Below are 16,346 nucleotides of genomic sequence, written 5' to 3'. Positions count from 1 at the left end.
GGAGCTTCGCCCAAGCTCTTCATCATTCACCCGTGGATATGCTGTAATTTTTTTTCTTTCTCCATAACTGCTAGTGGAGTTGCGTACACACTTTGAACCATATTTACCAAGCACGTGGAGAAAATTCAATGTTTCCGCATTTTTTTTTTTTTACATTTCCAAGTTATGTCATAATCGTAAACACGAATAACGGACGATGATACTAGTAGTCTTGAGCAGTGTTAGGATATTAATGGTGACACATCTTTATAATTGCCCAAGTAGCATGAAGAAGATGACGTGCCTTTTTCACGATGGCGTCCTCGCTGTCATAGGAGAGCCACGTCTGCGGCTTGCGCCTGGAAGTCGACAGGGCTACGCGGTCCTCGTCGGGCGTGACCCACATATTCGAACCACACATCTGTGAGGAAGGAAGGAGAGAGCGAGAGAGAGAGCGAGAGGAGAGCGAGAGTGAGTGAGTGAGTGAGTGAGTGAGTGAGTGAGTGAGTGAGTGAGTGAGTGAGTGAGTGAGTGAGTGAGTGAGTGAGTGAGTGAGTGAGTGAGTGAGTGAGTGAGTGAGTGAGTGAGTGAGTGAGTGAGTGAGTGAGTGAGTGAGTGAGTGAGTGAGTGAGTGAGTGAGTGAGTGTGTTCGTGTGCCTGCGTGTGTGCGTCAAACGGGCGCAAGCTTGAAGTGTGCCCAGAAAAGCCAATTCATTCAGACACAGACTTCGCCAGGATGCAGAGAACTAACTGTTCATATGATATACACATCTTGTGCAGTCACTCACAGAAGATGCGGTGCTACGGCCTGGGTGGGGAATTCAGTAGGGTTTACTGTGGCCATCATTTTCTTTAATAACAGCGAATATCTTCGCGTCAAAATAATGAAAATAATTGTCTTCAAATAATACTTCGCCAGAATCGAGCAATTCAGCGTCATTTCTTAGTGTCGCTTTATCCTCTACCTCTTTGCACGTTACATTGCACATCGCTCCAGAATCGAGTATTCAGCCAAGATATGAAGTTAGATGCATACTGAACAGTGAGGAGGTTGTTTTATTTAGATTCGTTTCTTTATCCTGTGAAAATGGCATTATTTTTCACTACGTCGTCACAGATGACGAAAATCAAACCATGAAGTGGCTTAGGAATACTAAGCGTTGGCATGAGAATCCATGATGCCGAATGAACGTGCGAACTTGCCCCATCATTTTCTATTATGTGTTCAGGCAAAAAAAAAACTGCAGTTTTCTTTTTACCTAACAAATATGTAGAAATACGAGCAAATATGAGCAAACTTACTTTCTTCGTGTACTCGGTGTGTTTACAATCAGCATTTAACCATGGAATTTTAAAGCAAATGTAGTTTTTCTTAAACATTTTTTCCACGTTTGTAACACTGCAATAAGGAAAAGAGTTTCATATTTTGTGTTTTTTTATTACTCAAGTAAAACAGTGCGAAAAATAAGGATGAAAAGAAAGATTCAAGATGACATTACAGTAGGGGTGTGCGAATATTCGAGTTTCGAATTCGAATCGAATAGTTCCTAATCGAATAATTCGATTCGACTTTCGAATAGCTAGTATTCGAAGTTTCGAATAATTCGACGGGACGAATATCTCAAACGCGACAAAGGCCAATGGTGCAACTTGGTTAGGTTAGGGTGGCTAATTCTACTGCTAACGTCCCGTCCTTTACACTTTCACGGACATCCTGGTTCAAAAGCGAGCGTATTTTGATCTTGAAAAATATTATGTAATTTCCGCACGTAGAAAAACACATGAGAAAACTGTCAAGTCCTTCGCAACTTCGCTCCGAAACGAAGGCACGGACTTCTTGCGTAGTTCGGTCGCATATGCCGCAAGCGCCGTAAAACGCCCTAACTTTGGCCTGCGAAACCCTCGGTGATTGGCTTTGCATGTAAAAATTTGTTCACGCCGGGTTGTCGCCACTGCCGCACCACACCACTGTCATCAGACACTCTCATAAGACACTCTCATCGTTCCGGCGCGCAGTTAAAACACGGCTGTGAACGGGTGCCCGAAGACTTTTGGGCCCAGAACATCCGTGGTGACGAAGCACAACATTACCGTTGTTAGATGAGCCTTATTGCTCGACCATGGGGAAAGAAAACTGGCTACTGTAGCCCCCTCTGTTAGGAGGTGAGGAGTTCCGCTGCTGACTGGAATGGCGGCTCTTCTATCAACATGCCTGCGCGCCCATAAAAGCTGTCAGCACACCGTAGCGTCCGTGATTTTTCCTTTCTCTTGCCGTAACTGGCGGTAGACATTTCATGTAAATATACTATTCGATATTCGATTCGATATTCGATATTTCTGGCCACTATTCGGCACTATTCGATTCGAATTCGATTCGAGATTAAATTTCACTATTCGCACACCCCTACATTACAGACGTCGTAACTTGATTCTTCTCTTTCGTCTTTCGTCGAACTAACATATGAAAACTTCCATCTCATGTTTCTTAAATGTCGTTGAGTATTGGGAAGCGAAATCCTGTGAAATAAAATTGGCTGCTGGGACAACAGCAGTTGTCGCTCACCTGTCCGTAATTGAGCCACTTGCGGCCCGTGCACCATCCGCCGACTGTAGGCCGGCTGTTGGCAGCCACGTCGAACGACATGGTGGACATGTCGAGCGAGAAGCACATGTTGTGCGTCCCGTTCAGGCTGTCGTCCTCCTTGACCATCTCCATCCAGAGAAGAGCAGATTTCTAAGGTGTGCGAGGAATTTTATTAGCTTCCTTGGGTGAGGTCAGCGCAGGATGTAAGGATAATAATTGTTGGGGTTTTACGTTCCAAAAACCACGATATGATTATGAGAGACACCGTATAGTTGGGCTCCAGAAATTTCGATCACGTGAGATTGAACCGCGAGTTGGGCTAGTTGGTGGATGTTCTTCGTGGAATAACTAACAGCACAACAGAGTTAGAATGCGGACCGAGAAGAAAAGGACACAGCGCTGATTCGAAAAAGAAATAATATATATCAATAACTGAGTCATCAGTAACTATGCACACGCGTTGCAAAACAATATGAATCATCTCTTGTCTAATAGATAGTTGCACTCTTCATCTAGTAGAGTGGTTGATGGATGACTTATATAATTGTTACTGAATCTTATAAAAAAGGCTTCGGCTATATCACGCATTTGCTGATCGGCGAATGTCTGTATCTTATAGTCCCTTTCTTAAGGTAGGGTACACAGCCACAGGATCAGCAATTTCCTTCTCTGTCCGTATTCCAACTCTATTGCGCTGTTAGTTATTCCACGATGCACCTGGGGTTCTTTAATTAACGTGCACCTAAACCTAAACACATGGGTCTCTAGCATTTTGCCTCCATCGAAATGCGGGACTCGATCCTGCGACCTTCGAGTCAGCACTCGAGAACCGCGACCAGGAGACCACCGTGGCGGGTCAGGATGTAAGAAAGCGCGAAGAAATGTCACGTGACCATAACAAGGATACGAAAGAAGGGGAATGGATCAACGGGTTCGTTTCTTTGTTAGACACATCCCAATAAAGCCAAACAGGCATTGCAGCTATGGAAAGCACAAAGGACATGGCTTGCAGTTTTTAACTATAGTTTAGCAATTGTGACATAAATGGAATGGAATTAAAGTGGAGGGGAAAATATCTTGCCTTCGGTAGGGACCGAACCTACGACCTTTGGATAACGCATCCGACACAATACCAATCGAGCTACGACAGCGGTCGTTGTCCCGCCCACTTTAATGGGTATTTCTGTGCTTGGCTTCCTGGGAGTGTTAGCCAGCGGCATTCGTAGTCGTGGCGGCGAGTGCGGAATACTTGTTTTCTATTGTTTTTTTTAACGTGGATAAGTCCACGTTAAAGGTCTGAGGTAGCACTTGTGAGGGAGCTTGTGAGGTAGCATCAGGTGACATAACAAAAAAAAAAAGGAAATGATTGTCATCGGAACAGCAACCAAAAAGTAAATGCAAGAACCACGTACAAATTACTGGTACAGGCAAATGGCTCCTCTTATGAACCACGTTTCCTGTCCACGTTGAATTCTGCATTTATTGCAAATTGACGTACAGATAGCGTTAAGCTTATAAACCTTGATAACTGTGAAAAAGCGGATTAATTCTGCAGGCTTGGTCCGTGACGGGGTACTTGAACTTTCAGTCTTTATTAGGATTTGTGAATACAGCAACGCGGTCGTTTTGCGTCATAACTGGAAACAACGTGGGCAAACGGGACAGTACAGCCCGATGGGACTTGGCACTGCGGTTTTGCTGCTTACGTTTATAAACTGTTCGAAAATTCAACGTTTTTTTCCCATATCCAGTGATCTTAGACAACTGCTGACCCCGATTGTACAGTCGTGAGCAATATGGAAGGAAACACTGAATTCGCGTTTAAGCAGCAGTTACTGGTCATGTCAGAATACGAATCTATCATATAGATTTGCACGAGGTACTTTTCTACTTGAACGTTCACAATTACGAACACTTTTGCGCTTGACTACTCAGTAGCGTTTAACCTTTATGACCTCTTGAAGCCCTTTCATATTGCCCCGACTGTACGTCGTTCCACGTGCTCGGCCTTATCTTTGTGCGCAAGGCACTTACCACAGGAATGCTGCTGGGTGTGTCGTCGACCCGAACGAAGATGGACGGGTAGACGAGCCTGCAGAACTGCTCCTCTTCGTGATAGTGGGTCTCGATCACGAAGATGTCTACGATGCTGAGGCATGCGGGCGAGAAGAGTTTGCAAGTGTGTCAGGCAAACATTGATTCGGTTTTCGTTCTATGTTTCTGCAATGCGATAAGTACGTACATTGGGGCTACCCACTGGCTACGCCACTCATTAGCCCTTAATTGTCGCACTTCAGTCGGTGAGGACCGTACATGGCCCAGGTGAAGTGAAAAGTTCATTATCGATGTGATAAAGAACTTTTCACTGATTATCAGAAGGGGGGGGGGGGGCACTTAGAAGCTTCTTTTGTAGAACACAAGCCAGTGGATAGCACGTTCTCTCCAAATGAGTAGTTGCGCATTTTGATAAGAGTTTCAAGACAGCTTGAGCTGTGTTATATGCGAGAAATCCTACCATTACTGTGGCATGAAGCTATATGTAGTTAAGGCTGCAGATGCAGAGACGGTTACGTACTGAGATTTATTTAGGGGTTGCTTCTTTACAATAGCGTGGTGACAGGTGTCATACTAACCTAAATAATATATAACCTAAACTTTGCATATGTCCTGACACAAGAATACTTCATCACCATTTTCGTAGAATCCTCCATCTACCTCAAACGTGTTACTTCTATTTGTCACATGTGAAAGGGCCCCTTACCAGACTGTAATGGGTTACACAATGAATGTAAAGCGTGGACCAGGGGGCGTCATACATTAAATTGGCTCATTATTAAATGAGCTAGGATAAGTTGAAATATTGCGTTGACCATGCCGTTCTTTAATAGGGTATGTCCTACCGTTTGCCTTGACCAATGTCGGTGACGAACAGTTATCGGCTATACATTTTCAAACAGCACGTTGCATCGTAGCAGTGCCTGCCCGCATCGAACAGAGAAGAACTGCATGGGAAGTACTTACCGGAGGTAATCTTTGCTTCTGTCCAGCATAATTTTCTGCGAGTACTGGTCGTGCGATGCGTATCCAGAGAAGATAAGAACAGGTTTAGGTTCTCCCAGCTGTCTCAAGGCATCTTGTATGTTCTGTTCGAGCCAGAGAGGGGGGAGGAAGGTACAAAAGATAGAGTAAAGAAAGTAGGCCATATTCAACTGGTCTTGTGTGTCGCCGTTTCAAACAGCCGCTTAGCATAAGAGAAGTTGCACAACACACATTCGATACAATGCTATAAACAGCGTTGGCTTAGAGGTGACGACGTTGCTGAGTATCGAATTGGCGCTCGACTCTCGATTGCCCTGTAGTCGCAAATTCACGGGGGCTAAATGAAGAAAATGTATGCGTAAAGATAGATAAACAAGTGCTGAAGTGTGCGAAGTAATCATCACTTACTTTAGCACACAATGTTATAGTTTGTCCAATAGCCAATGTGCGACTGAATTAGTAAAAACGCTGCCTCTCCTTTGCGTCCTATTCGAAACCACTCCCTCACGCAAACAAGGACACAGAGATTGAACGGTAACGTACGTGCGTGCGTGTGCGTGTGTGTGCGTATGTGTTTGCTCATGACCACAAAACGGACATAGCTTTTGGTTGGTTGCGTTCATCGGAGCGAGAAGTGCTGAATCGCATTTTCTTGTGTCATTGCGTACGTGCGCATCGATACTTTACGATGCTGAACGAACTTATCCAATTTTGCCGATCGCTGTGTCTGGACACGTACTAACCGATGCTTGCAGAAGACGTTCGATAGTCCGGCGAGACACCGAGGATTAGAATTTGGATTGCATTTTGTCATACCTCTTTATCTTGGTCTCTGGAATATTTCCATTATTTTTAAATATCAAGTGATGGAAGTCTTACTGTTGTTTCCTCTGTGACTGCATCCATTGCTGCCGACTGTACGGTCCCCAGGTTCCCTCAAGCTGTTTCCGACAGCTTTTTGCTTGGCGGAAGCCCCAACTTTTTGCGTTGAAAGTAGTTCAAAGTTCAAGTGCAAGTTCAATAAAAAAGGGGGGGAGGGGGGGAGTAGGAGGACGCTCTAGAGTTTGCAAGATCGTGATATGCCTGTTACTCGTAGTGTTCCCTGATCATGACGATGAAATTAACCCTCTCCGAATAAATCCTAATAAAGAACCCTGCGCACATATATACTGCGATATAATGCACGCCTGTGCTGCAGACAAAAGTATGGTTATGCTAATGATAGTGAGCGCACCAATTCATATATGACACTAAACCAGGAAAGCGTTCAGAGGCAAGAGCGGATAGTGACGTCAGACACGGCGAACTGCCGCATATAGGAAGAATGTTCGGCGCCGCACCTTGAGCACCGTCATCATGCTCTTGTGTCGTGTGCTCGTGATGAGCTGTCCCGAGAAAGCGACGCCGTTGAGTTCGTTTTGCGAGATCCACTTGGCCAGCTGGGTTGAGATGGCCGCCAGGCTGTGCTCGTCCCTGTCAGTGTAGTCCAGCAGCTCGCGCACCATCGCCGCGCTCAGGGACACCACGAATTTGGTCGTCACAAAGCGCTCGCGCAGGGACATGAACTCGTCGAAGCCGGTGCCTGCACGGAGGACCTGTCGTTAACGACGACGACGACGACGACAATAACACTAAGCCAGTGGTTGAGCGCTGGCACAGCATGCATGCGTACCTTATTATTACAGCGGATTGGCAAACGAGGAGTGACATTGCGTCAGATACGAAATATGCATAGCAAGGGCAACCAGTTTTGCTTCATCTGTGCGCAGCGTTGTTCGAAAGATTACGATTTTATGATTTATGTATTGTTAAGTAAATTATTATGTAAAGAGCTTCATACAGGAAGGGGTCCTCAACTAACAACTGCAGGCGGGACTCGTTGTGACAAGTTATGAAACATAACAAATAAAGCGAACCTGACGATACCTACAAGCGTGTAATGCCTTGAAGGTTTTACGCGTGTGTAGTGCTTAAGGTCAAACACATAATGCCTTAAGTTAATGCGAGCAATGACTAAGGTGGTACGCGTAATTAAGCGCATTCAGTGTTTCTCTAGAGCACCAGTACTCGGTCATCTGTAGACTGATCAGCCATCTGTACACACGCGCGTGCACACACACAAACGCACACACACTAAGTCTCGGAGTGAAGCAGCCTCACCGTTTTTGACTGGTACAAAGGTATGACTCTGCTTGCTCAAGGTCATGTCCTTGTAGACAAGATGGGTGCAGTACTCCGCCGGCATCTGCATCTTGTCCGTGGCGTTTTCCGACATGAAACACAGCAGGTGATTCGAAATGCCTGCGCGCAGAATCGCAAATGTGGCTGTTTCAGCGCTTAGTTACAGGATGTGTAACGAAGTATCATGTCACTAACAAGCACGGGCACATTGCAGTTAATCGCTGCTATCATGGGCATTGAGAAGCAGTGTAGTACACAATTTTATATATATATATATATATATATATATATATATATATATATATATATATATATATATATATATATATATATATATATATATATAACCATTTGAGCATTGAACGAAGTCATTAATGGATGCTGCTCTGTTATGCAAGTGTTTTGCAGACACTTAAGAGCGCCGTTAGACGTGTCATTCTTAAGGTTTCCATTAATTGTCGAACCCAGGAAAGCGAGCATTTTATTCGCTCGTGTTGCTCGACGTCACGTTCTCGAGTCATCTTTTGCAGACAAATACAAGCAAAATGACATCATCTTTCTTTCTTCACACTAAGAGGAGGCGTTCAAGTGGGCGTTCCGAACGTTATGGGAGACCAGCGCTGGATAGGTGGCGCGCCGAAAAAGGGCGCCTGGCGGGGAGTCGCGACATAACTCAGCCGCTCGCATGGCCTCCGCGCCGCCGGCTAATCTCGGAGGCCATGCCGCTCGCACTCAAACGACCGGCCGCAATGCACCGCGGTGAGCGCACGCGCGTGTGCCGTTCCCGTGCTTCATTTTGGCGCGAACAGCTCGAGCAGCCATTGCGCCAGTAATACTGCTCTATGGTTTAGAAAAAAATAACTTTGTCTGAAGGCTACTTTCTCAGGAAAGCATTGGAAAACGGAGAGAAGTCCTACAAAGCAGACTACGTCTGTGCATACGGCGTCAAGAGACAGTGCTGTGCCTTGGTGGCGACTCCGTCGTCACCATTTTCTGGTTGCGTCCTGGGATTTGTGTCAAGCTAGTGCAGGCTCACAAGCCTCCATTGATAAGTACGTGCTCTGTCGATACCAGCTGCCCACTACTGCAGTAAAAAAAAATAATAATAAGAGGCAAGGGGTATCTGCGTCAACGTTTTTCTGCCGTGGTATGTATGCCCAGCCTGCGGTATGTATGCACGCGTACGTTCAAGCAAAGCACCGTGCTAGCAAAGCATGTACGGTGTCGCGCTGTTATGCTCGAGGGCGCGGGACAGATTACCGGCCACGGTGGCCGCATTTCGATGGGGTTGAAATACAAAGAACACCCGCGTACTGAGACTTATGTGCACAATAAAGAACCCCAGGCTGTCAAAATAAATCCTGATTCCCACACTTTGGCGTGCCTCATAATCATACCTTGTTTGGCACTTAAACGCTAGCAAGTGTCGATGTTGATCAAACACGTTTATTCTAAGCAGGCATAGGCAAGCGAAAAAACTAACACAGTACGTTAGGCGAATTAAACGGCGAGTAAAAATCCAAGATATTTGACCCTTTTCTAGCGAGGCATAATTGCGATGGCACGTCGCCGCGGCTGCTAATACACAAAGAAGCTTTACCGCATCGGCTGACTCCAGTAAGCTAAGCTTTGAGTAGTCCGCTGATTTGTTCGTGACAACTCTGTCTGTAACACAAGTAAAGTTCAACGGAGGCATCCATCGCGGGCGTATTTCTTATAACTTTGCAGCGTCTTCGGCGAACCTGCCCCCGTACACATCTCGTAGACAGACAGCTTTCCTTCTGCGTAACTGTTTGCAAATGATGCAGACTACCTGCCTATCGTATCATTCATTGCACGCGGTGGCATCAGAAATGAACTTGGTGGTGGTCAGATGAAAAAATTGTTACATATGCTGCATCCTGCATAATATGTACGTTTTTTTACGACAAAACACCGATTAAATTCTTCTCGTTGGCCCCGGTTTCCACTGGTGGCCCTCACTATCGAATAAATCTAGCAGGCACGCGCAATTCGGTTTAGAAACCAGCCCGACGCCACTAGAGCAAGAGCAGAACATACTGTGCTCGCCTGACTGCCGGGATGCAACGCCGCATCCGTTCATATTCATATGTTTTAGAAGGAAAAACATAGAAGGATACGTCCTCCCTCATTTCTACGTATTGTGGCAGTTGAATGCGCAACAGTACCGCCAGCATCCTCTGTTTTGTTTCGGCGATACACGCCCGCATCGCCTCAACCAGTCGCCACTCTCGCCCGCGGGAGCGGCTGGAGTATGCGCGCTTTGACCGCCAGGGCGGCCGCGGAAACTCCAGCGCTGGTTCCCTATATGGTAGAGAAATGTTTTCCATTTCATTAAATGTGCGTGAAATCCTAACCTCATGCATGTGGTGTCATCGATAAGTACGAGAATAGAATCTCGAATGCGTCTCGCTGGTAACTCAAGGGAGACTTGACTCATCTGAGTGCAACTGATACACAGGTGCTTGTAGTGAACTTTTAAACTGCTAAACTGGACTTTCCCATAAGCACTCGCCACCTTTTCTATACGTGTGGCCAACTGCGTTAAGCCGCTGTCCCTAGACTGGCGGCATTGCTCTTACCGCTTGGTTTCAAACCCTTCATGGGCTCATTCGACGTTTCGGTCGTGGATGGAATCGTTTTAGGCTTGAGAGCCTTAGCAGCCTTGTTCTTTTTCTTCTTCTTGAGCTTCTTGAGCTTCTCGTCGAAAGCTGCAAAGACGATGTCATCTTATTACGAGCGTACATCTTCGACATTTGTGCAACCGAACCTCCACCATTTCATTTTTTTTTCGTTTAGGTTGATTTATTTTCCACCTCAAGGACCCGAAGGCATTACATGTGGGGAGGCATTAACACGTTTTGAATTGTTCGGAAACTTAACACTTATTGAGAGGGACAGCAGTAATAGCAAATGAAAGAATAAGAAACGGAGAAATGAAATTTAGCAAGAAAAACTTACATACAACTCCACCACAAAATTGAGATTGGATGGAGACAACGTTGGTGTTGTAACACCAGACAGTCGACACAAGCCGTTATTTAGACAAGATTATTCAGCGTAACAAGTGCCGGTAGTATGCAAGCAAATGTGGTAGTTGAAGTTACATGACGTAGTGCGTCGCTCTGACACGCTGCACCACCCTTAGAATCGGCCCCTATTTCCCAACAGAAATTCGACATCGCACCACATTACAGAAAGCGGGTAGGAAGTGTCAAGGAAGGCATTGTATATCCCATTACTAGCCAAATACATTCGCTACATTGTGGCAGTGCCAGATTAGACACGCAGTTTTCGTTAGACTAACGCCATTAATAAACAGAAGTAGAACACACAGTCCAGTTGAACACATAGAAGATATAGGACTCTTTTGTCGAGCCACGTTTTCGAATACTTACACTTCTGCTTCTCAGGAACACGATGCTGGGCACTAGGGCGACCTGCTGGCGCAGAAAACAAGAACTGTTAGTGAGGAACTAGAGGCAATCATTGTGAGTGTACAGTCAACCACAAAAGTTTACGGACCACGCGAGCACGTGTCGAAGTGCCTGTTGACGCCACCTGGCGGTGCGCCACCTTCCATCGACTGCAGCTCTGGGCCGGAAACGGTTCTTATTCACTGGTACATCCATAGGCGTGCGCACAGGGGGGGCAGGGGGGTGGCCCCCCCCTAATCACCTAAGAGGGGGGGGGCAAAATCTGCCGCGTACATTGATCCTTCTAGCCACCTAAGAGGGGGGGGGGGCGCAAAACCCGCCCCATACATTGACATAGTAGGGTGGGGGGGGGGGCGCTGCGATGAACCTTTGCCCCCCCCCCCCCCCCCCCCCCGAAGGGGAATCCTGCGCACGACTATGGGTACATCAATTTTCTACTGCTGCGCAGCACATTGTTAGTTGGTTGCTTTCACGCAAAGCGGCCATCTGCGATATGATCGTCGCAGTTCTCCTTTAATAGCAGAACAAAGCTGTCACGGCGTGCTTCGAACTGTGTGCCGGACTGATAACAGTTATGTCGATAGACTGCTCTCGAGACAGACGAACGTAGCTACGGCTGTCGAAGAGCGCGTCGCGTTAAGAAGTGAAGCATGGAAAATATTTGTGGCCAGTGAGAAAATAGCCAGGTCATCGAATAAGGGATGAATCGTGATCCATCCCTTATTCACGTGACCGCTGGTAGGAGGAGCACGTGACCGTTGGTACAAGGAGCGTCGGCCATGGGCGCTGGTGGAAGCAAGCTGTTGCATTCTGGTATATCGCGAGGGCGAGATTGTTCTCGACGCACGATTACTGCTTCATGTTGCCAACGGACTGCTCAATGGTTCACCGAAGCGCCAGCGGTGCGCTGCAATCTTGGCGCGCTTTTATATGCTGACCGAAGTGACTCGGCTGTGCGCACCGTCATTTGCAGCGTGCCAGGCTTGCAGCGTACCGCTGGCCCTACGGTGAACCACTGAACAGCTCATTGGCGACCGGAACCAGTTATAACTTGTAATACGTCAACAACACTCTAGCCCTCGCACTGTACCACAATGCAACAGCTTGCTTTTAGCAGCGCCCACAGGTGGCGGCGCTTGTACAAGCAGCCACGCGCTCCCGCAGTCGCATTTCAATCCGTGAGTACTGCCAAACGGAGCCGAACGAACGAAGTTTAGACAAATTTGTGCACTACCCATCATTCCCACGCTGGCTGAAGCGCCATGCGTTGCAGCTCTCATAGACACTAGCACAGAGTTCCCTCTAGTAAGTATTGTAGGAAACTCTATGCTGTGGCTATGCCACGGCTGCCTTTTCACTGTCGACTGACTAAGCGATATGTTTACGTGGTTCTCGTCTCACGCAGCGGTAGGGGAAGAAGGAGGCTTCAGGTGATGGGAAGTCGTGGTACAAGTAATGTCGTAATAATAATAATTGTTGGGGTTCTACGTACCAAAAACCACGATACGAGGATGAAAGACACCGTAGTAGAGGGCTCCAGAAATTTCGACCCCCTGGGGTTCTTTAACGTGCACTAAAATCTAAGCACACGGGCCTCTACCATTTTGCCTCAATCGAAATGCGGCCGCTGCGACTTCCGCGCCAGTTGTCGAGCACCATAACCGCTAGACCACCACGGCGGGTCAGCGCGTAATGTTGCCGCAGCCGACATTTCGACAGCGAGACCTGTGTGTCGAAACTTCGGCTCCAACAACGTTTTTTTGCTGGACGACTTATCACCACTGCTCCTGTATTTATCTCAACTTTCGAGACCTGACAAAAATTTAGACTAAAAAAAAAAGAAAGAAAAATTCTCGTTGTGACAGTTTCTGTCGCATGGAATTACGAATCTGATCTGAAAACATACGGCGATCAGAGTGTCAATAAATGCTTCTTTTAGACATATGCATGCAAAGAGCTGCAACCTTGTTCAACCTTATATTAACTTTGCAAATTAGTTTGCGAACTGCGATGGCAATTAGAATGTGTAACTTTTCAAGCGCTCTTTAGAAAAAATGAATGTGTGGGTTGGGCGTGGATGAGCGAGCGGGCTAAAATGACTACGCTTGCATTAGTGTGTCGGCATTCGCGGCTACCAGGTACTAAAAATTAACTTATTCACACACGACACTGCACGCCTCTGGCTTTGAGTCAATGAATTTCTTCGTTTATAGCTGCTGTTCTAATTGCAAGAAGAAAAGGATAAGTCAGTACTTATGTTCAAATCATTTTTATCCGCTGAAGGAAGCTGTTTTTTAGGACTATAACCGAGCCATTTGGTTGTCCCTCTAAATACTGTTAACAGTAAAGGGTTTGTTAGAGATTTCAGGCGTACGAGAATGGCAGGAGCTGCCGCTCAAAGGACTGTGTCCTTTTGGACACCCGTAGCTGCTCTTGGAATCTCGACAATGGTTTACAATACGCGCTCTACATTACTGGCATAACGCATACGGGTTCCTACGTTTGTAAAACAAAAACAAAAAAGAGATATTGTTTAGTTTCAAAGGTTTAAAAAGATGACTTACGCGTCTTTGTGTATTCTATGTCTTGTTGTGTTGTTGTCTGTCCTTCTGTAGTCTTGTGCTTGCCTGCAAAAATTTGTGATTAACATGACACATGCCAGAGGAATGCCGAGCTTATTGTTAACGAAGATATCTGAGCTCACGACAGATGGCGTTGTTTTCTGACAAAATTGCATCGCCCTTACGAAGGACTGCTGCATAAAGCGGCCATAAGTCCGGCTAAAAAAGATTCCGGTGAGAATGAGAGATAGTTGTCAGTGACGTAGGAGCGCGTTTTTTTTGTTTTTTTTTGGTATAGCTAAGTGAGAAACGACATTAGAGTCACGTTACTAAACTTTCGAGCACACATGAACAAATGCGGCAGTAGTGTTCGCATTTGTTCATGTGAATCCGTGAATGCTCAGGCGGGAAAATGTGTCGAGGACCACGACTTCGATATGACGCGAAATGTAAAGGAATATGCTATCGCAAATGAAAATACGCGCACGTGAACAATGAACAACCACACGGTTAAAACCGTGCAGTTCATCTACACATCAGACGTACACATGACACACGGCAGCGTACACGCAGTATTCATAACCACACGCTAGTAATTACGTACAGACACATCACGCTCACAAGCTCACCGTGCACACGTGGGCACAGACATGCGTAAGCACATCAAAGTACTGACGCAAGGCATGTTTATCAGAACACGATTGCCGCAAACATGATGGAATATTTCTTTGGTGAAGTGCACTGCTTAGATGGTACTCGCAAGGTAGCTTTCACTTTCTTGCTGAATGCTAAGGATGGGAGAATATATGGCCTTTTGTTTTTTACTCAGTGTCTTGAAGACATCTGCTGGTTCGGATGGCTTTATACGGAGGCCAGCTATGCAGCACGGGTGAGGGGAGCCGTAGAGAGGATGTTAGCCGAACGTACGCTCTTTCCTGCATGTTCGTTGAAAATAGCAAAATGTTTCGAAATTGTCTACTTACGAGTCCTTGACATCCTCGGCTTGATTGTCGGAGCTTCTAAACAAACAAAGGCAAGCAAACGGATGTTATTTAATGTCAACTATTAAGTAATGCTCAGCGCTGAAACTCAGCTTATGAACCCGAAAAAGACTGCGCTGGATTAGTGAAATTGTTTAGAGCGAGACAAAGTACAAGTGCGCTGATCCTGTCCCGGGAATGTTGTACATGTGTGGCTTGACCATTATACATTACAGAAATGGAAGATGGACACCAGAAGTAATGGGCAATGGTAGAACACGAAATGTCACTGAGGCATACACTGACTACTGGAATTGTCGAGACACGTCGCCTTGCTAAAAAAAAAAAGAGGCTTTATTGACATTCCATCTTCTAGTCCTACTCATCACTTCGATATCGCTATGTATGTTGCGGGGATAGCAACAGCAAGGTTGTTTTTCCGCAAATCTGTAACTACTGGCTAGCTCCTGCACATTGAGACTGAACTATCGTTATTACGCCAGTGCCACATGGCACGTTGCCAAGAGTTGTACGCGCTGGAATCAGTTCTAGCCTACCCGCGGCCTCTTTGCACCAATCCTTATAAACGAATTGCAGTGTTTCACGTAAAGTATTTGACTAGCGAAATTGAAAGCTAAGGCATCCCCATATTAATAGAGAAACTATGGAAGTTGCAATAGAACTTCGTAATACTGCGAAGTCCGAGATCCAGCCAATGAAAGGGTGTCACGGGGAGAATAAGGAATAGAGAAAGGAAAATCCTCAGCCCAGTGTGATTTTCTACTAGAACTTCACCGTGACCTTAATAATCCTTGCGTGCAACTCGCAGGGTGGGCGTTGAGCTTCAGCACTTACCTAAACGTCGAACTCTTACACTTCCTTGCATGCCCACGGAGTCTGCTTCCCTATGCGGAACTGGATTGGAGGTATGACAAAGTACTTAGACGGACGTGCATGTCTTGTCATCGATCACTTTTTGCACAGATTGGAAAATATTTATGTGAGGATCAATCATATTTTCTTCCAGAGGCTACACTTTGTAACTCACTTTATTTGTAATTTATTTATTTATTTATTTATTTATTTATTTATTTATTTATTTATTTATTTAAGGTGCCCATAAAGAATATCAACATGATGGCATTACAGGGGGAGAAGGGGCGGGGGGTCACACAGAACTTTCATGAAACAATATACATGCAAATCCTCATACAACACATCTGGAGCATTGGATTGAAAGACAAACTGACATTGAGCATTTACATAAAACAGTGCTGCAATAAAACAATGCGGACGTTAGAATAGAATACATTAAACAGTGCAGACATAAGCCATGTTGAAAGCAAGATCAGAAGCCAATGCGCGTAAGTTCTCGAAATTTAGCTAAGTTAGTTTCGACTTCATGGCTCCCCCGATGTTGTTTTGAAGAAGTACACTTTCGTGTGTGTGTGACTTCAATATTTGTTCCTCGCTGAATTCCCTAGACGGGTGCAGTGCGAGTGTACATTGATAGGTATAGAACACTAGGTTTCGAAATTTTATAAGCCGATTACGGTTGCATCCT

The 16,346-nt window shown here is 45.8% G+C and overlaps 1 protein-coding gene across 1 annotated transcript; it reads right to left on the bottom strand.

Annotated features, from left to right (window-relative positions):
- Positions 1 to 229: 229 nt before the first annotated feature.
- On the bottom strand, positions 230 to 14,798 carry LOC119397617 (uncharacterized). Its single transcript, XM_037665042.2, has 10 exons — positions 14,786 to 14,798; positions 13,806 to 13,868; positions 11,203 to 11,244; positions 10,387 to 10,515; positions 7,763 to 7,903; positions 6,943 to 7,184; positions 5,585 to 5,706; positions 4,598 to 4,712; positions 2,543 to 2,713; positions 230 to 400 (listed from the first exon to the last, which is right to left on the bottom strand). The coding sequence occupies exons 1-10, from the start codon at positions 14,796 to 14,798 to the stop codon at positions 230 to 232; spliced, it is 1,209 nt and encodes a 402-aa protein (XP_037520970.2).
- Positions 14,799 to 16,346: the final 1,548 nt, after the last annotated feature.

This window comes from Rhipicephalus sanguineus, chromosome 6 (genome assembly GCF_013339695.2).
Source record: "Rhipicephalus sanguineus isolate Rsan-2018 chromosome 6, BIME_Rsan_1.4, whole genome shotgun sequence".
NCBI classification, from domain to species: Eukaryota; Metazoa; Arthropoda; class Arachnida; order Ixodida; family Ixodidae; genus Rhipicephalus; species Rhipicephalus sanguineus.
Note: the sequence above shows the minus strand (reverse complement) of the source record. Positions and strands in the feature narration are given on the sequence as shown.